Source organism: Podarcis pityusensis (assembly GCF_964106645.2).
Source record: "Podarcis pityusensis genome assembly, chromosome: Z".
In the NCBI taxonomy this organism is placed as follows: domain Eukaryota; kingdom Metazoa; phylum Chordata; class Lepidosauria; order Squamata; family Lacertidae; genus Podarcis; species Podarcis pityusensis.
In genome coordinates this window covers 20,006,584-20,027,551 of record NC_138044.1, presented here as the reverse complement: position 1 = coordinate 20,027,551, position 20,968 = coordinate 20,006,584, and the positions used below count along the sequence as shown (strand labels likewise).

Below are 20,968 nucleotides of genomic sequence, written 5' to 3'. Positions count from 1 at the left end.
GCCACCCGCGTCCCTTTTTTAAACTGTATTTACCAGTAATCTCTCTTTTATTCTTTTCGTAAACAATTTCGGTTTTTTACAGTCAAGTGGCCTATAGAAATCTGCACATCAAAACAGCCAGAATAATAATTAAAAAAAAGGGCAGCCCCTTATTTTCCCTTCTATAGTTTTTTGCTCAAGAGCAGAGAAAGTTGGGTGACTAACCTGCTGCTCCCTGCTTTCAACTGTAAGGTTTTGGAAGGATGAAAAAGATTCAGGAGAGAGTCAAGCCTCTGTTTCTGAGCAGGCAGGACATTCAGGAGTTGTGGGGTTCAGCTCCAGCCCACTGCTGCTCCCTGCCTGAGCAGCCCCTTCCCCACGGTGATTCTCTTCTCTTATGGTGGCCAGGATGTCAGCCTGGGTGGAGAGGTTCTGCGGGTCCAGCTCTGTACACTCCACGGGGGCATGAGGCCAGTGGTCTAGCCTCTCCGTGGCACATGAGGAGACAGGGGCCACTGGGGAGCCACTGGGGGCTGCACCACAGTCATTACCTGCTAGCTATTGATATATGCAATGGACAGGCACGGCTTCTACACAGGAAGATTCCTCTAGCAATACACTTTTATGAGTGACACATAATACTCAATATGCACTTGTAAAAAACTGATAGTTTCACACAGCAGCACCTACAACTTTTGAACTCCCTGCCTATTGTCATCAGGCAGACACCTCCACTGTCCACTTTCCATTTCTGTTTAGGCAATCCTGCCCAGAATGTTGACAGAATGTAGAATGTTGACAAGTGTTATGATCCAATTTTTAGCTTATCATTTATTTTAATTATTTTCTGAATGTTTTAAATAGTTGCTTTTAACTATTTTTACTGATAATTTCGTTGTTTTATTCTTTTTGTAATCTGCTTTGAAGGTTTTTTTGGTGTGTTTTTTTGCAATGGAGTGGTGTATGAATTTTACAAAATAAATCCCTAGCAGAAAATAACCAAGCTAGGAAAGCAGACAGTGTGTCAAGACAGTGAATCTCTATGCTACCAGTATACTAGTACCTTAGAGCAGCAAAGGCAGTTTTGCTAATGCTGTGGATAGGTGGGTGAGCAAATAAGTTGAAAAATAACAGAAAAGCTTCATTTGGTTCCCCCCACCCTTCCCCAGGGCTGGACATCCTGGCACATGTCAGGGATCCATGACACAACTGCCCCTGAGAAGAGGGTGACTTGACCTTTCAAAGTCCAGATGCTGATGCAACTGTCTTTCTGTATCCTTGGGATGTCCCTGGCGTTGCATCAGCTGAATGACATTTTGCATCCCGTTGTCTGACAAATGCCAGAATTTTGTTTTAACGGTAAAATTGTCCCAGGACAAAATTTGAAAGGACAAAGGATAAAACATAGAGGCAAGATAGTTGTGAGCAAAACTGGAAGTCATTTATTGATGACTGTGGAGTTCCATTAGTTCCACAAAGAAGAGGAGGGTGAGGGGGTTGAATTACTTTAATAAAAAATAAGAATATTTACAATAGAAAAACCTTAACCTATAAATCTTAAGCAGAAAACTTGTTCCTCTAGCAGTGCCCCCCCCCGCCCCCCGTGTGTGTGTAATAAAGAGAGCGCTCAAACCAACTTTGGAAAGCAACCAAGGAATACTTAGAAGTTGGGGGTTGAGCAATCCCTAACTGGAGCATGATCTGATTCAGTTATTTTCCAGATTATGGACTCCATAATTAAGATGCTGTGTGACTTGCATATAATCGATACAACAATATGCATTAATGCATCTCAGTAAAACAAGTAAACACAGACACTTTGCTTGCATGATCTCCAGAGGTCAATTAAGCCTCACTAGCTTGGCCAGCAGGAGTTGCAGGAACATTGTTTAGTGGCACCTTCCCCGCCATTTCCACTCCACTTTGGCACCTGGCACTTCATATTACAGCCCATAATAACCTCCCCCTTCCTGAGTACGTCTACTTTTTCTAGTTTGTTTTTCATAAACCCTTGTTGTTGGCTGTTAGGGAGGAGATGGAACATAGTAAGGAGAGATTACACTTTGTCACTAAGGACCAGCACCTCAAATAGATAGCCTTGGGCCAAAATAACCACCTCCTATCTAAATTTTGGGGATTCTGACCTCTCCGCTGCACCCCAAACCCTGGATGTTTCAGTGTCCTATCTACTGATTTGTTTATTTATTGCAATGCACTTTCAGAAGCAAAAGGGGAGCTGGCTTTCATCACCTGAGGGCTGCCTTGACCCTTGTTTGTTTAGGAACTGTTTGTGAGTTCATTTAGACCTAGGGAGGTTTACTGTAAGGCATCAGCTGCTGTAAACAGAAGTGTGATTCCAACAGTTTTGTTAATGATTGACGGCACTTTTCCTTCCACTTCGTACCTGCAAAATTCGAGCAGATGACTGTAAAGAAGACCATCAACACAACTTTGTCCCTTGCAGAGGATCAGGAATGATACCCCTAACAATGAGTACCTAACAATGAGTACCCCTGTTGGACACCAGGGGGTGGGGCACCTATTCTGTTCCAGAAAAGTGCAGAGCAATGGTGAAGGAACAACAGGAATGAGAAGAGGTTACTAGGATGAGACATTCTGCAAAAGAAATCACTGGTTTCTTGCCACCTTAACTGTGCTTTCTCACACTTGTAAATTAGTCTCTCGTAATTGGAGAACAATGGCAGCCTCATGGGTAGCTAGCCTTATAAGATGTCAGTCATGATGCAGCATTGGCTGAAAGGGATAGGCCACAAATTGGGAAACTTTCAGGTTGGTGTATCTTTTATGTCTTCTTCCCCTTTGGAGTGAGATGGTCAGATCTTGGGAACTGCTGCTGCAGCTGCTACTACCCCCCCAAGACTTTTTTGAGGTTTTTCTCCCTGAGGATGTTAATTTGCAACATCCCTTACCTCGTCCTTCCACCCAACATTAATGGAAGTCTCTTTTAATCTGTTCATGTGCCCGTTGGGTCCAAAAATCTGGATAACATTCAGTTCCTGTCCACATCTTAGTTGTTGTCCAAGCATATGATAGATCACCAAAGCATTTCTAAGAGCTCTCAGGATAGCACATGTTAAAACTGGGCACAATAATTTTGCAAATGTCTAAAAGATCATCTTCCTCCTCTTTTCCCATATACAAAAGTCCTTCCCTGGGGCTGGAGGTTCCCTCAGCTTTTCTCTCCCTCACCTCCTCAGCACATTGCTGCTCTTCCATTACTGGTAGTGACTCTTCTGGGCTTCCTGCGGTCCTCCTCTGTGTGATAAGCTTTGGATCTTCCTGTGGTGAAGACACAGATTGCCCAGGTAGCGCAGGCTTCACTAGCTTCATTGCAAGTGGGTAGACATTGCAGAGCCACCAAGGGTTTTCAGCTGGGGTGGCTAGCTGGATCGGGGGATCAGGTCCTTCTGCGGGGACACTGGACTGCACTACCCACTCCCTAGCTTGGCAAACCCCAGGAGATGATGGCGCTCCTTCAGAGGAAGTGGATGCCCCCAGCCGATTCCACACAGAGGTTGGAGGTTTTGCAGGTGACAAATCTGCCTGCTGCCTTGTCAGTGGGGCAGGTGCTGGAGGTGACTTTGACAGGGGGGAGGGTGCTGGTGGTGACTCTGGCAATGGAGTGGCTGCCAGCTTTGGCAGGGGCTTTGGCAAGGCGGTGGACACTAGCCTTAGCGGAGCCAGGGGGGCCAGCCTGAGCTTATGTGATGTCTTCAGCATAGGTCTTTCCAACGTGGCCTCTGTCTTTGCAAAACTGCTGTTGGCAGAATTTAGTGGAGAGATGTTTTTAGCAGGCATGGAGATTATGTTCTTCTTCTTGCCCAGGGGATGGAAGACTTGCACAGACTTTTTAGCAGGCATGGAGATTATGTGCTTCTTCTTGCCCAGGGGATGGAAGACTTGCACAGACTTTATCATCTGCAAAGCCAGGTTGGTTCTGGGGACCGCCTTTGAGGGCACCTCATTCTTTTCTCCCTTTACCCCAGCCAGGTTCCCTTTAGCTTGGGCCTTCTCTCTACTCTTAGTTTCTCCAAGATTTCCCCCCGGCTTGGAATCATTGTTTGCTGTCTTGGATTTGCTGCTGTTCAGCATGTCCTCACCCATTCTTAAAGCTTCCTGCTGGAGCCCAATGGTTTTTGCCTTCCCCTTTCTCAGAAAGTTTTGGCAAGGCATCTTTCTCTCCTCCTTGCATTTCTCTTCCTGGCTTTTCTGGCTGGGATGGCTTCCTCGAGAGCACTTGGCGCTCAGCCCTTCTTGAAGACGCTGGGAAGAGCCGCACGCCTCCAACTCTAGACTTGTTCTGGGGAAATTTCCCACCAGTTTGTCTTCAGTCAAAATGGCCTTCCTCTTCCCCTTTATGTTAGAAAATGTAGAGTCTGGCGCCTTTGACACCACAGACTTTGGATCGGTGTTCCGGCTCTTTCCAAATCCCTCTTTCCTCAGTTCTGGCTCTGCAGAGATCCTGGGGAAATGACTTGAGGGCTGGCCTGCCAATGTATCCACACACATTCTCTTGGCTCCTGTAACACTAGGAACCTTGCTATCATCTTTGATTTGCCCCTCACTCTGCTGTTGGTTTTTACTGGCAGTGTCACATTTAGGTCTTGCCTCCTGCCTTACAGTTGCTGTGGCTAACACCTGGTCGCTTCCTGGGGCCTCCCTGGATGTTTCCTCACTTGCCTCATTGGAACCCAGAGGTGTGGAAAGACATTCTGGAAAGAGCGGCTCAAAGGATGCAACCAGGTTATTGATCTCAGGGCAGTCACAGAAGAGATCGTCCGGCAGATGGAACAAACCCCCAAGGTGGCTTCCTTCAGCTGCCAACTGAGGGTGATGTGATTGGTCCCCCTCATGTGTCTGAGTGGCTACCACTGAAAGAAAGACAAAAGGAAGATACATTAGAAGATATAAATAGCCATCTCCTCTTCTATGACTTTGTCTAATCCTCTTTTTCCATTTTTTAAAAAATATTTATTATGCAATACAGTCACAGCAAAGAAAATAACATAGCACCAAGCCCATGGTGTCATCTTACATGGTCTTAATAAATAAACAAATAAACAAATATTTGTTATTTATACCCCGCCCATCTGGCTGGGTTTCCCCAGTCACTCTGGGCAGCTTCCAGCAAATAATAAAATACAATAAGTCACCAATACAAACTACATAACCAAACTGAACAATTTCCACATAAAAATAAAGATACAAAAATTAATACAGTGGTAGGTACCTCAGGTTACATACGCTTCAGGTTACATACGCTTCAGGTTACAGACTCCGCTAACCCAGAAATAGTACCTCGGGTTAAGAACTTTGCTTCAGGATGAGAACAGAAATTGTGCTCTGGCGGCGCGGCAGCAGCAGGAGGCCCCATTAGCTAAAGTGGTGCTTCAGGTTAAGAACAGTTTCAGGTTAAGAACGGACCTCTGGAATGAATTAAGTACTTAACCCGAGGTACCACTGTATAAGTAATATCAGTTAATATCAGTAACAACAGCAAAAACTCCCAACAAAACTTCCCTCAAAATACCCCAGTCCTTGCTGGGCAGCAGCCACGGCAGCACGGCAGTAGTCCTTATGAGGCCTGTCAGGTGCTGCCCTGGGCCAGTTGGAGAGTGGCAGGACCGGGGCCCTCAGGTACTCAGCATTGGCAGTCCATATAGGTTCTCCACAGACAGGTTTGTGAGGCTGCTGAAAGAGCTTTCCCCTTATGTATGAAAAAAGGGAGACCAGGTTTCATCAAAGGTATTTTCCTTTATAACCCCATATAATCCTCTTTTAGAGCCATCCAAGTTGGTGGCCATCACTGCCTCCTGTGGGAGCAAGTTCTACAGTTTTAACAATGCACTGCATGAATAAACCCTTTCTTTTATCTGTACTGAATCTTCCCACATTCATCGGATGTCCACGAGTGTTATGAAAGAGTGATGAAAACTTCTCTGTGTTCACTTTCCCCATGCCGTGCATCATTTCAGAAACTTTGATCATGTCACTTTTTCTTTATCTTTTCTCTAAACGAAAAAGTCCCAAATGCAGAAACTTTGCCTCATAGGGGAGTCACTCCACCCCCTCAATCATTTCCAAACCTTTTCCAACTCTTTTCTGAGCTGAGGTGACCAGAGCAATTGCACAGTATTCCAAATGGGGTCACACACAACAGATTTGTATAGTGGCATTATGTGCCCTGTACTTACTAGTTTTGGAAGAAAGTGCTGGACTGTATAACTATGTGTGCAGAAAAAGTTAAAACTTTCAGCGGATAATATTCTTTTGAACCATATTGTACAGAAATGAACAACAGGACAAAGGAAATGGATTCTATGCACCCTGGTGGTGGCCAACAGACTGATATTGATTAATTTCTGGTCAGGGGCTACATATCTTCCAGACCCTTGATCATCTTGGTTGCCTTCCTCTGCACACCTTCCAGCTTGTCAATATCCTTCTTAGATTGTGGCACCCAGAATTGCACACAATTTAGGAGGGTTCTCACCAAAGCAGAATAGAGTGGTAATATGACTTCCCTTGATCTGGACACTATATTTCTCTTGATGCAGCCTAGAATAGCCTTAGCATTTATTTATTTTTATTTTTTGCTACTGCATCACACTGTTGACTCATATTAAACTTGTGGCCTACTAAAGACCCCTAGATCCTTTTCACATGGGTAAGCTAGGTGTCCCCCATGTTGTATATTTGTGCATCTGGTTATCCCTGCCTAATTGTAGAACCTTACATTTGTCCCTCTTGGAATCATTCTGTTTGTTTCGGTCCAGTTTTCCAATCTGTTAACGTCATCTTGAATCCCAATTCTGCCTTCTGTGGCATTAGTTTGGTGATGACACCCAGTCTGGTGTCATCTACAAATTAGATGAGCATCCCCTCAATTCCTTCATCCAAGTCATTTATAAAGACCTCGAACAACAGTTTGTTGCTGCATCTTTTTTTTTTTTTAAGATTCCCAACAGCAGCTTCATAATCTTACCACTTTTACTTTCATCCACTTGTTACTGTATACAAATAATGGCTGACAACTTTGCTAGAATATAGGCTACTAAAAAGAATGGCAACCTCATCTATAGATGTAACAGCCACCCCAGTTTTAGATCCCTTCTACACAGGCTACTAGTAGAAAGATATATGGAAACCTTTAAGATTCTGTATGTCCTCTCTGGAAATAATGAATACATGTCTATTCTTCTAAAGAAGTAGCAAAACAGGTGATCTGGCCTTCAGAGCAGTTTTGCATCTCTCTCCCTCTCCCTCCCCCTCCCCCCCCATACCCCATCATTCATATATACATCTATATCACTATAAACACTATGTTACACAAAGGGAGAAGTATATATGCACACAGACACTGCCCTGGGTTTAAATGAATCCATTGCTTTTTGCAGTCTTATCGTATGCATGTTTACTCAGAAGCAAGCCCTACAGAAGCAAGTCTATAGTTGCAAGCACAGCCGAGTTCAGTGGCACTTTCTCCCAGGTAAGCATAATCGGGGTGCAGCATCCTTAATTTATAAGCTTATTTTTGCTACATGTGAAGAAGATTGGTTATAAAAAGAACTGCAGCAGCAAACTTCCTTTTTGCAGCGTTTGCAAAATGTATTCATCTCCCACCACCACCCTGCTGGAAAAGTACCAATCCCACTTTGCTAAAGGGTCAGGCTAACCCTGCGCTATTCCCTATACTTTTCCCTGTTTACCTAAAAAAGTGGGGAGATGCCTCTCCGTTCCTTTGCTCATCATGGTGTCTGCTCATTATGGTTCGAGGCAGGAAATGAAAAAAGAGGTTGGGAAGAGCATCACATGCAAACTGGCAATTGTTTATGTGCCATTTCTCTCCCCTTGCAACTTTATCAAGAGAAAGGCGGGACTGAGAGAAATGGGAGGCAGATCAGACAAAAAAAGGGAGGCAGCTCAGCTGAAAATGAAACTATTTTCTCCAAGTAGCAGCAGAATGAATCCTGCAATCTCCTCCTTTATCTAGAGCAGAAGCATTTGTTCCTCATCCATTGCTTTGTGCAGCCTGATACTATGGATGTTTCTTCAGAAGTAAGCCTGCTGAATTCAAGAGGGTCTTACTTCCAAGCAAGAGTGGCTAAGTTAAAACCTGATCACTTAAGTCCAGTTCTACAGCTTGGCTTTGCGACACGTGAAGATAATTGGTTATACAGTGGTACCTCGGGTTAAGTACTTAATTTGTTCCGGAGGTCCATACTTAACTGAAACTGTTCTTAACCTGAAGCACCACTTTAGCTAATGGGGCCTCCTGTTGCTGCCGCGCCGCCGGAGCACGATTTCTGTTCTCAACCTGAAGCAAAGTTCTTAACCTGAAGCACTATTTCTGGGTTAGTGGAGTATGTAACCTGAAGCGTATGTAACCTGAAGCGTATGTAACCTGAGGTGCCACTGTAGTAAGAATTGCAGCAGCAAACTCCTTTTGGTAGCGTTTTTGCTGGTTCAAGATCAGCTTCATGGCTCAGCAAGGATTTGAACCCTGGTCTCTCCCAGGTCCTAGCCCACTCTTCTAACCACTACAATCACACCGGCTCAAGGTGCATTCCAAAGTGTAGGTAGTGCAACACTAAAAGATGAAGCTGCTACGAAGACAGAATGGCGATTATGTGGCACCCATAAGAATGTTAATTCCAAAGATTGAAGTGGCTGAGTGGGCACAGATGGTCCAAGTTGAGATGGGAGGCAAACTGGTCCCAAGAAACATACACTGAGGGCTCAAATCAAGTCAGCAACCGAAAGAGGGGCACCCATGGAAACTGTGGTTATGTGAACTGGCATGCCACCATCTCCACAGTATAAGCCCCAAGATTCTACGCCGCCAGAGAATGTTATGATGCAAAAGAGGATGCAAAGCAATGGGCAGTTGGGCTATTGGATCAGTGAGTGCCATAGTAGCTGGTAGTGGCCCCTGAGAGTGGTGGGAACCTGTATCACACTCCTCTTCTTCTTTTTGCCTGTTCTACAAATGCACATTGGCTGTTGTACAAAATGAAATAAACCCACATGTTTGAAAGTACTTCTGACCTAGTGGGAACATCTATTGCCCACCAAAATCCATGGAATATGCCTTAGGGATGGCTAACCTCAGCACTGTTAGGTGTCCCTAGGACTTAGTAAAGGGACCCCTGACCATTAGGTCCAGTAGTGATCGCGTCAGGGGTTGCGGTGCTCATCTCGCTTTATTGGCCGAGGGAGACGGCGTACAGCTTCCAGATCATGTGGCCAGCATGACTAAGTCGCTTCTGGAGAACCAGAGCAGTGCACGGAAATGCCGTTTACCTTCCTGCCAGAGCTGTACCTGTTTATCTACTTGCATTTTTGATGTGCTTTCGAACTGCTAGGTGTGCAGGAGCAGGGACCGAGCAACAGGAGCTCACCCCATCGTGGGGATTCGAACCGCCGACCTTCTGATCGGCAAGTCCTAGGCTCTGTGGTTTAACCCACAGTGCCACCCGCGTCTCTACCCTAGGATTTAGCTGTGACTAATTTGGGTAGATTGTGCCCTTCAGCTTTTGAACCAAAACCTCTTTTCTCTTGTCTATCCCAGTTTCCATGTATGCAGGTATAAGTTGCCCAAAGACTTCACCTGTTCCCTAGATGCAAACCCTCAATCTCACTGCTTGCTTCTCAGATTCTCTCTAGCCCCCTGGGACAATGGAGGGTCCCTTCTAAGCTCCTAGATAACCCAATTTCCTACCTGCCATGATGACAAGAGGACGTTCCCTTTATACAGGGGTGAAACTGGATTGTGGGTCATTAGGCTTGTCTCACCAGTGCTTACCAAGGAAGCGTCCGGTAAGGAGTAGACAACGGAATTATGATGATGCAAAAACAAGAAAAAAGTTTGTTGCCATCTCTATGGTAACCCTGCAGATGCTGAAGAAGGGGCCAGGAGAATCTTAGAATCAGAATTGGGTGGTGGAAGATGATGACATTGCAGAAGACTGAAGAGTGGGCCGGAGCTTAGGGTGAAGTGTGATCAGACTACCCTACGCACTAGGCCATTCTTCTTTGCAGGCTCCTTGGGAAGTCCTTTGTCTTCAGCCTGATTTAAGACGGCATTGGGGAATGGGACTGAGAATTTGTATGCACAGTTGTGTGAATTCTCCTTTGCGTTTTGTCTGAAGGGAAGACCACCATGTGGCATATATTAAGTGCCAACTCCACAGGCGCTAGGTACAGTCGGATCCAGCTTTATGTAGCTGTGTAGTTGTTATTCCAGGTTATCTTTTGGTTTCTGTGTTGCAAGGAGAGGATTCCCATTACAAGAATCCAGCTGTGCTGTGATTTGCAAGGTGCCGAGTTCAAATGTCCTAACACAGATTCACTAGATAGCCTCTGGAAAGGCCACTTTTTCAGCCTCTACTTTTTTCAGTCTGCTGCATGAGCTGGGGCAAGATTACAAGATAATCTTCACTCAAATGTGGGGAGCACCCTGGAGAGCACTCCTGGCTCATGAGGAGACCCTTTCCATTTTCCAAAGAGGACATCCTCTTTGGGATCAGGGGTGGGTCTCCTCAGTGTTGTTTTGTTGAGGCTGCTCAGCTGACACGCAGGGAAGCTTTCTTGAGCAGCCTCAACAAGCCTCTGCCTCATGGCCCCCTTTCTGTCAGTTTTTTTTTTTCTTTACAGGATTTCACTCATGATTAACGTGAATTCCTGCCTAAAAGACAGTTAATTGAATCTTGGTGGACATGTAAAAAAGCTAAAAACTATTGAATAAAAATACCTACACTGATATGGAGGATTTTGAAGGGCAATTTTCCTGCTGGGACTTACGGTAGATAAACAATTAGAAAGAGACTATGGATCTTTATTTCAATAAACGATCACAGTGGTAAGACTTTCATATGCACAAAGATGGAACGATTCATCATTACCTACAGTGGAGGAATGGTTGTTGAAATTACTGGACTTAGCTGAGATGGTGGAATTCATGTGTTTGCTCAAAGAAAAATAATTGTCTACATTTACTAGACTGGAAACTTCTTATAGACTTTGTGTAAAAAAAGAAAGTGAACTTACATGGGTTTGATAATTGAAGAAAATATTGGTTTATAGAAAGTGGAATTTGGGGTGTTATCTTGGAGTGGATGCTTCCAACAATTTTTTTATATATAGCTGACAAACGAAGAATGAAAAGCTCTCTCATCTTTCTTTTTTGAGTTTTTATTTGGATTAGTTTTTTGTATTTGATTCAAAAATATATTGCATATTCTTTTGTGTATTCTTTTTGAAATTCCAGTAAGAAAATAAAAATTCTTAGCACACAGAACTTGCATGTTCATTTAAAACTTCCTTGACTCAAACCATTAAAGTAGGCTTTTTTCTTCTGCCTTCCCTTCCTTTCTTCTTGAAGGCAGAAAGCAGTTAAAGCATCAAATGTAAATTTCCACCAGCAGTTCCATATCTTTTTGTTATAAATCATAAGGCTCAGAAATAATTAAGGGAGACTTTTGTAGATCCCATGCCCATTAGGGCTCTTACACGGCTTTGGGTCCAAGGTGCTGATTCCTCAGCTCGCAAATCACTTAACCCCCATCAAAATTCCCAAGAGCTGACAGCTTTTCGGCCTCTTGAGACAGAAAATGGCTTTTTCAGAACCTCCCATTCACTCTTTTTTCCAGAGTAAATTCAATCGCCAAGACTTATGTCTGGCTGTCATCATTCACCATGTAATGATCTCCACTGGCAGCCCACCAACAAAAGACATTCAATTCACCATGTTCCTCCTCCAACATGCCCCACAACTGAAATATCTTCATTCTGTCTGAAAAACACTTTGTACATGTTATGTACTGAGTTGACTAGGATCCAAAATGCAGCAGTCTGATTTGTCCTAGAACAATAGGATCCAAAATGCAGCAGTCTGATTGGTCCTAGAACAATGCAGCTGTATGATTGGTCCACAGGAGCCACCCAATCCAGCTCCAGGTGGAAGTGAATCCATAACCTGATTGGCCTACAGGAGAATCCCGGAATTAGCCAATCATGTGCAGCCCATTGTGTAAATAATGTATATAAAGCAGATATCGTGGGGGAACTTCCATTCCTCCTCACCACTATGAGCTGAATAAAGAGCATGAAATCCACTCTCGACTCTCGAGTATATTTCAGTACACCTCAGTCATGTTGCTTGTTCTAGGAATCATGGTCCTTAAAAGACAGAACCTTGCCCCTGATTTGGGAGTGTTGGTACAAAGATCTACATTTGAAAATGAAATCAGTTTTTGTTTTGTTTTTACTCGGCAGACTTTGGGACACAGAATAGATTCCAAACACCTCTTTCAGCATTTTTATTTATAAAAGTTTGAAATTAAAACAATTTACACTTTTGCTCCCCAACTGAAGCGTGCGCACACACACACACCAGCAGTGAGCTATACACAAGACTGGAGTTACAATTAAGATGGGTAGAGATTTCTTTTCCTGCCTCCAGCAAATGACAAGACAGCAAGCAGAGGAAAACATGGATCATATATTTAGTGTTTTTGGATAACATTTCTCAGGTTTATTAAGGCAAATGACAAAAAATAAAATAAAAACTGCTCTAAATGGAGATAGGATGTGGGAACTGCTTGCCCCACATCCCTACTTCTCAACCAAGGGGAAAGGTGAAGAAGAAGAAGAAGAAGAAGAAGAAAAAGAAGAAGAAACCAGTCTCCCACAGGCTGTGTTCTGAATGCTGAAGTCCTGACATATTAAAAGGTATTTAACACCACTTGGATCACTTGGGACATAAGACTGGGCAGCTTTCCCCTGTCAATTTCTGACTTGTTAGCCACCACACACACAGAGAGAGAGAGAGAGAGAGAGAGAGAGAGAGAGGGAGGGAGAGAGAGAGAGAGAGAGAGAGAGAGAGAGAGAAAGAAAGAAAGAAAGGGAAAAGCATACTGATATTATTTGCTTATTTTTTCTGTCCCTTGTCCACAAGATTGGTAACAGTTAACTTGAGTTCTGCTGGAAGGTCAATAGTGGGTTTTCTTTTGCAGTTAGAAAAAGTATAATCTGCCCAATAAATTGCAAGTAACACATGGTACTCCCAACACAATGTAACCTCTAGATAGCATAATTCAAGCATTCTTTTCAGAAGTCACTTCAAAATATATTTGCATTTCAAGAGAGATAATTCCCTGTACGGAAGGAACCACTAGGCTTGCATCACACCTCCACAAAGAATTAGGGGCGGCAGGGGCAAATCTATCATGGACGTGCTAAGACCAAACAAACAAGCCTTTGCTAAACTAACATCCTCCAGATGTTGCTGGACTACAATATCCATCAGCCCCGGTGAGCATGCTTGTGCTGGTAGGGGATGATGGGAGGTGTAGTCCTATAGTCTCTGGAGGCAACAAGGTGTGTCATGGTTGGCATAAACTATTGCATCACTTTGCTTAACTTCAATGGAACACTCTCCTAGCATTCTCCCATCAACAGATAACAAGCATTTGAAAATGTCCTGATGTACAGAAGACAAAGCGCCAAGTGTTCTGATAAGCTGGTTAAGGATGGGTATCTTTTGCTATCTGCCTTTATCAACAGCTTTGATGGATCGAGACAGGATTTCTACTTTCTTATGCATCAGCAGCATTCTTCAAAAAGGGCAACAATGCCCTTTCGTGGGTATTTACAAGAGGAGGAGTAAGCAGACAGACATCAGTTGCATTCTCAGAGGAATCAGAAACACAAAAGGGACCTTCAGCACACTCCTGGAGACCAGTCCTGCCTTTGTCCAACACACAGCATAAATACAGGTAGATAAATTAGAGGGCAACGTTGGGGAAAGCCAGCAACTGAGAGGCTTAACAGAGACAGAAGCCACCTTCATTCAGCTTTGGGGTCTCTCCACTGATTTTGTGTCACTATGGGGCAAAGGTGAGGATCATCCAGCTGATGACGAAATAGAAAAGGAAGATGGGGTAGACTGCCAGGGCTTTGCGATTTGGGGGCTGGCTGTCTGCCAGGAAAGCAGTGGATGCTGAAAAGAGAAGGAATATTTAGAATATACACTAACAGTTGAAAAAGCAGAAAATTGTGGTTGTATCCAAAGCAGCCCCAGCAACACCTAAATTTATTCTGTGTCCCACATGCACCCCAAAATCTTCCCAGGAGGACACCTCCCAACCCTCCAGAGCTTATGTGAAGGTGTGCAATGGGGAGCAGAGGGAACAGGAAAGTTGCGTTCCACTGTCACATGTCCCTTGCATTAATGGAACGGGAACACTGGACACCAACCTAAAATTTTAGATTGCATCTTAAAAACATAAGAGTCTGCTGGATCAGGCCAGGGTCTCATCTAGTTCAGCATCCTGTTTGCAGAGTGGCCATCCAGATGCCTGTGGAGACCCTCAAGCAGTATCTGAGTACAAGAGCAACTCTCCCCCCCGTGGTTTCCAGCAACTGGTGTTCAGAAGCGTTGCTGCCTCTGACTGTGGAGGTAAAGCATAGCCATCATGGCTAGTAACCATGACTAGTCAATAGCCTTCTCCTCATCCATGAATTTGTCGAATCCTCTTATAAAGGTATCTAGGTTGGTGGCCATCACTGCCTTTTGTGGGAGTGAGTTCCATAGTTTAACTCTGAACTCTGAGATGGAAGGACTTCCTTTTCTCTGTCCTGAATCTCCCAACATTCAGCTTCACTGGATGTCCATGAGTGTTATGAGGGAGAAAAACTTTTCTCTATTTGCTTTCTCCATGCATTAGACCGCAGAATGCCAGAGTCAAACATGCTACCAGCTGAACGAAATGCTAACCCTGAAGAAAATGTGGGGGGTGGGCATCATTGCCACACAGACGAGCTCCGCTTCTTCTGTAATGTTTTTAAGCAGCTCTCTCCTAGCTACTTACTGACAGTGCTGGACAAATCAAAGATATGAATTGGAGGACGCAACCCTGCTGAGCTCATGGGGGTTTTTGCAGACAGGTTCCAGACTGCACTTCCTTCTCAAACATACCTAGCGTCGACCAGGCAAACATGGCCACCACGACTAAGAGACGCACAATGAAGCCAGGAGTATCAGAGCTTGCTAGCAGGACAAGCCTGCAGACCAGGAGAGCCACCGTCAAGGGGAGGATGCAGTAACCCAGGACACAGAGGCTCTGAAAAAAAGATCTTGGGAAGGAAGAAACAGCATTAAATTCTGGGTGGGTGGGGGGAAGAGAAAGGGCAGGTGTATTGCACTCACTTCTGGAGCACAGATGGTCAGCTTCTGGATTCTGGTCTCCAGACAGCAGTCCAGAAGCATATTGGGGAGCATAAATTACCCCTCATGAACGGCCAGAAGCTTCACAACAAAGCTTATGCCATCTCACCTTAAGGGCTTTGTGGTTATGTGGCTCGAGAAGCACATATGACTAAGTGGCAGGGCAGCAGCTCTACTTTGGAATTCCCTGCCTATTGATGTCAAGCTCATGCCTTCCCTGCTCTTTTCAGCACCTGCTAGAAACATTTGTGTTTAGACAAGCCTACTCAGGCATGTAGAATATTGATGTATGTATGTTTTAATCTGTTTTTAGTTTATTGATTATTTTAAAAAATGTTTTAAATACAGTCTACTCCCATTTTGCGCACATTCAAAGAACATGTGACTGTGCACACACGTATCACCACAAACCCAGAAGTGGCAGGAAAAGGGGGCGTAATGGGGTGGGTTTAGGCACGCTCTGCCAATGCATGCGATAACCTGCAACGTAACCTTTGCCTGTAGTTCTTTTAAACTGTTTTCACCAATAATTTGATTGTTTCAGTCTCTTTGTAACCTGCTTTGAGGTTTGTTTTTACAATTAAGCAGTGTATAAATTTTATGAAATAATAAGCATTTACATACAAATCTGGACACTGACATTTGAGTCCATGGGACACTGAAGCATAGTTCTGCCTCTTACAGCTGAAAAAGATTTCCTTTTCTCCAGAACGTACAAATATCCAGCAGAAAGGGAGACTCAACAGAGTTTGTTCTCAAATGAGAATGCACATGGTGCAGCCTAAGATGGCAGCCTGCATCTTTGGCAGAGGCCTCAATGGATTTTATTTTTTTACAATATTAAAAAAGATTTATTAAATAATCAACATATTTAACAACAAAACAAAACAAGGAGTCAGTTAGTGGCATGCTATTAAGAGAGCCATTGTACATGGTTGGATAGAACACCAGAACGTGAAGAGGTTCAGTTATTTTATTTTTATCTCATAAAATTTATACACCGCTGCATTGTTAAAGAAAAACCTCAAAGCAGTTTGCAATCTAAGGTCAGACTATAAAAGGTTATTGTTCTAGCATGAACAGAGAGCACTAGTACCAAATAAAGTAAATTTTGGTGGGGACCAAATATGACTTTATTTGGCTAGGTGGTGCCTCTTGAAATACGTATCATGTGCAAACTTTTCTGAAATTGGGACCTTCTGAAACCAAATGGGAATGGCAAAGTCCAGCGTGATTTCTGCATCCCTGAGTGATAGTCAATTTAGCTGCAGACAACAAATATATAATAAAATAGTTTTACAAACTAGTTCTGCACTGCCCTCTTCGGATATTGGAAATGAATGTGGCTTGGCATCAGGGTTGACTGGGCTGCCTACAATCTCAGGGATTTCTTGTTTTTCAAAGGGACTCTTCGTCGTTACTCAAGCAAAAAAGGAAGATGTGGGGAACAGCTTTGCAAGGAGGGCTGCCTCTCTCCCATCTCCCCAGACCCTTGCCCCCAGAGAACATGGTTACAGCACCCGCCCACCACACACTCACATGGTCCCTCCAAGCAGCTTGGAATTCAGTGTGATGACAACGGCTCCAAACCAAATGATGACGAAGACCTCTGCAAACTGGGGACCTCTGTCTTCCGTGCTATTTGCTGCTCCTCCCTGAAGCATTCTGGGAAAGCAGGGGAAACAAGGGAATTAGATCAGCAACAAACAGCGGGCAAATCTGGAGAACTGGTGCGCTGGTTTAGGAGTGTCAGACTAGGAACTGCGAGAGACCAGGGTTCAAATCCCCACTCAGCTGTGAAGCCCACCAAGCCAGTCACTCAGCCTGACCTACCACACAGGGTCGTTGCTGGGATTAAATAAGGAGGGGAAGAATCATGTATGCCACCACAAACTCCTTGGAGAAAAGGGCAATGTGCTGTAATTAAGTTAAATAAGAAGTCTGGATGGCATGCAGTTACTTCTTCACTGCCCTCTATATCAACAGAATTCACAGCCACATTGGTGCCGAGTCGACGGATTGTGGCAGTTGAGCCAATGTAGCATAATGGTTTCAGTGTCAAGCTAGGACCTAGGAGAGACCATGGTTCAAATCTTCCCATTTGGCCATGTAGCTCATTGGGTGTGACCTTGCACTCTCAGCCTAACAGGGTTGCTGTGAGGACAAAAGGGCAGGGAGGACCAGAACCCTGTACACCATCTTGAGCTCCATGGGAGGAAAATTAGGATATAAATGTAATAAATAAAAAATAAAGTTTACCCTCTGCCAAAAAGGAGAAGCCCTTGTGCAGCCCATAGCCTGTTGCAGCAACTGCCAAACCCAGATTAGGCCCTATGTGAGGATCCTGAGAATCATAATCTTTAAAAATGCTGGCTTAAAAAAATATTAGTGTGGCATTGTTTTATTCATATTCTACATTACTTTGGTTTATTATTGTAGCTTCAGCACTGCATTTGGCTGTTTCCCCCAACAAATCCCAAAGCAGCGAAGGGGAAGGGAGGAATGTTGGTACTTACAGGGCAAGTAAAACACACAGGACTAGAGGACCCCATAAATCCCCTGGAATAAAAGAAAGAGAAAGAAAATCAATGAAGGGGTGTGGTGCTAAGGAAAAGCATGACTTCCTTTTCCTCCAGCCACTCTCTGCCTCCCCAGTCACTCTTGACTGTAGGGCATCAAATTGTTTATTTATTCCCCATGCTTCGTCCTAAGGCCCTAGGGCATGTTACAACATTAGAAAAGTATATTAAGAAGAGTTTAAATGACTTGCAATCACGGAAATTAAATGGGTCTGTTTCCTCTGAAGGCAGACGGCTACCCCTTGGGCACCCTCAGCACCCAAAGGTCTGTAGGGAAGAAGGTGGCCTTTGGGGTATTTGGGGCCTGAGTTGTTTAGGCACAAATTTCAGCTCAAATCCCTGTATCACTACATTAAGTTTCAAATGGAGAATTTAACCCACCAAATATTTCACCTAAAACTTCTCTTCCCTCCCCACCACACCCCTGAATTCCTCGTGTTACTCCCTTGCTTGAAAGAAATGCTGAATTTTAGACAGGTTAGTAAGAGAAAAAGGTGGATTTATTTTCACAGGTTTCAAAGCTTTGAAATGAATCTGGCACGTACAGTCTCTCAGGAGGGCACTGCTCTTTTTGGGATACATGACATGGACGAATTTCTTCCCAACTGCTTTCAGGTCCCGCATCTGAAAAGTTTGAGGAATGGGCTGTATTACTGGGCTGTACAAATTTTCGGGCAAAGGATGCTATTAGAGCAATGCTAACCCCCTACCCCGCCCCACAAACTGACAGGCTGGATGGTGTCAGAGCATGGCCCAGGTGCCTCTCTGCCAGGTTCTATCAACAGAGTGCTTCCACTGAGCTGAATGCATGGTGAGCAGAAGCTACCATCAGTGGTTGCTGGTGCAGACCCACAAAACAGGGCATTTGGGTGGTAGAGCTGGGCTGACCAAGGATTCACTGGCTCCTGAGGCACTCCAGCTACCAGCAATGGGCCTGATCCAGGCCTCCCTGCTATGTCAATGTATAACAGCAAAAATGACAGGTATACTGTGACACGCAAACCACTCCCACCCGCTCAGCCTGGAACAAGCAGCAAGACTCCTAGATGTCTTCATAGGAATGTAGGGGGCTGCCTTATACTGAGTCAGACTCAGCTGGCAGCAACAGCTCTCCAGGGCTCCAGGCAGGGACCTATCCCGGCCCTATCTGGACATGCCATTGGGGGTTGAACCCGGGACCATCTGCACACAAGGTTCTACCACTGAGTAGAACCCACCCCTTGACAGATGGCATGCCATGTTAACATTAAGATATTGTGTTACAGACAATAAGATTGAACTGTGATGCATGTTTTTTATTTTCATGACTTTTGACAGGGTCCCTGCAACAGGGTCAAACTAAGCTTACTCTCGGGTTGTGCCCTATGGCACAATCTACTTATTACACACCCATCAAGTGAGCAGTGTGCCAGAGCCACTTAAATTTCCACATTATTAATTACTGTAAAACACATCTTCGGTTGAAGAGGTGATATGGTTTAGCCAATCCCCGAAATTTACCTGCATAAATTGCAAGCACTTTGGAAACTCAGAGAATACCATTTTAAGATATTCTTTTAAATTTCTACCCCTCAGCCACTTACAATTGTGTCCTTAACCGGCTCATCCAGGGTGGAGTTGTCTTCGTCTGGGGAACGAGATCCCACAGGAACTGTGATTTCTCCTTCTACTGGAATATCTTCCGATATTGACACATCTGCAAGGCCTGCAAACTGCATATTTTCAACACACTTTTAATTATTGTTATTATTAGCTTTTATGAACCACCTTTCTGCAAGGCACCCAAGCCAGTTTACAATTTTAATGGACTGAAACAAATGATATAACACTTGAAGTTTAAGCATGCAAAAGCGGGGAGGGGTAGCTTTCTTGGGGAAAACAAAACATACAATGTATGGTTATGATTGCTTTTTTAGGTCAGACTAAAGCTCTACATTGAATAACTGAACTGTAGAGCTGGAAAAGGACCCTTAGGGTCATCGAGTCCAACTCCCTGCACATCTACTTGACAGGTGACCATCAAACCTCTGCTTAAAAACCTCCAATGAATAACAGAATTTTAGAATTCTAGGTACCCACAAGGACTATCTAGTCCAACTTCCTGCAATGCACCAACAGGCTGGACACCTGCAGAACAAGGTGCTGTTAGGATTCCAGCATTTGCCTACCAGATATATGCATCTTCTAATTAGGAGCATCCTATTTTACGCTATTGCAGCTCTCATAGAAATTTAATAAATAATAACTGTGGGGGTTATTGTTTTTCTTTGTTACTATGTTATGTATTTTTGTGTTTTTATATTGTAAAGAGCCCTGTGAACCTTTGATGGGCAGTATAGAAAGTTAATAAATAATAACAACAATAATATTCACTGACAAATATAGATTCAACAAAATCTGGGGGCCTGTTTCTTAAAGTTTTTTTAAACTATTTTTAATATTGCGTTTCAATATTAAGCTCATTTCAATTTTTGTGACCTACATATGACTGAAAGGCTAGTAATGATTTGCAGCAATAATAATAGATAATGCTGAGGGCAATGCAGATTGCAACCACAGAGAGAGGGAGGCTGCAGTTATCAGCCCCCACTCGCCTCTTTTCAATTTAAACGTAAAAACACAACAGCCTTGTTGGGTCAGCTCGAAGGTCCCAGCCTTCATGGGAACCAACGAAGGAGGAGGGTGGAGCCCGGAGCTGCCCTTCCCGAGTATTTGGCTGGTGCTCAGAGGTAGACTGCCTGGGACATGGAGGTTCGGCTGCCCTTGGTCTTCTCCCTCCCTCCGAGAGCGCTATCAGGGGAGGAGAGTGGGGTCACAAGCATTTTAGTAGGGCAGGAAGTTTTGGGGACCAGGAGCGCCCTGCTTCTGACGTCATCCCATCTTGTGGCAGGGAGTTCCGTCGGTCAGCCCTGCGCCTGAGGGGGTCTCACGCCCTCCCCGCGGCCTTCTTCAGCTGGTTCCCCTCCCCTCCCCTCCCTTCGCCTCTCCTCCCGACCCACCAGCGGCTTTGTGCCTCCATCAGCCCGCATCGCTGCCGCTTCCTCGGCTGCCGCCATCTTGGACCCAGCTACTATGGAGCGACGACGTGGCCAGCAACCACGCCCCCTACCGCGTGTGCGTCATCATACCGCGCCATCGTTCAGGCGCCTCTGTTGTCATA

General features: G+C 44.5%; 2 protein-coding genes across 2 annotated transcripts; both read right to left on the bottom strand.

Annotated features, from left to right (window-relative positions):
• Positions 1-1,395: 1,395 nt before the first annotated feature.
• On the bottom strand, positions 1,396-9,846 carry LOC308467989 (uncharacterized protein). The gene is made up of 2 exons (XM_080989840.1): positions 9,722-9,846; positions 1,396-4,871 (listed from the first exon to the last, which is right to left on the bottom strand). The coding sequence occupies exons 1-2, from the start codon at positions 9,726-9,728 to the stop codon at positions 3,049-3,051; spliced, it is 1,830 nt and encodes a 609-aa protein (XP_080845966.1). The 5' UTR covers positions 9,729-9,846; the 3' UTR covers positions 1,396-3,048.
• A 2,459-nt stretch (positions 9,847-12,305) lies between these two features.
• YIPF6 (Yip1 domain family member 6) lies at positions 12,306-20,919 on the bottom strand. The gene is made up of 7 exons (XM_080989989.1): positions 20,808-20,919; positions 19,392-19,520; positions 18,354-18,432; positions 17,746-17,788; positions 16,769-16,894; positions 14,981-15,138; positions 12,306-14,002 (listed from the first exon to the last, which is right to left on the bottom strand). Exons 1-7 carry the CDS (start codon positions 20,862-20,864, stop codon positions 13,887-13,889), a joined length of 708 nt encoding a protein of 235 aa, XP_080846115.1. The 5' UTR covers positions 20,865-20,919; the 3' UTR covers positions 12,306-13,886.
• Between the last annotated feature and the right edge of the window lie 49 nt (positions 20,920-20,968).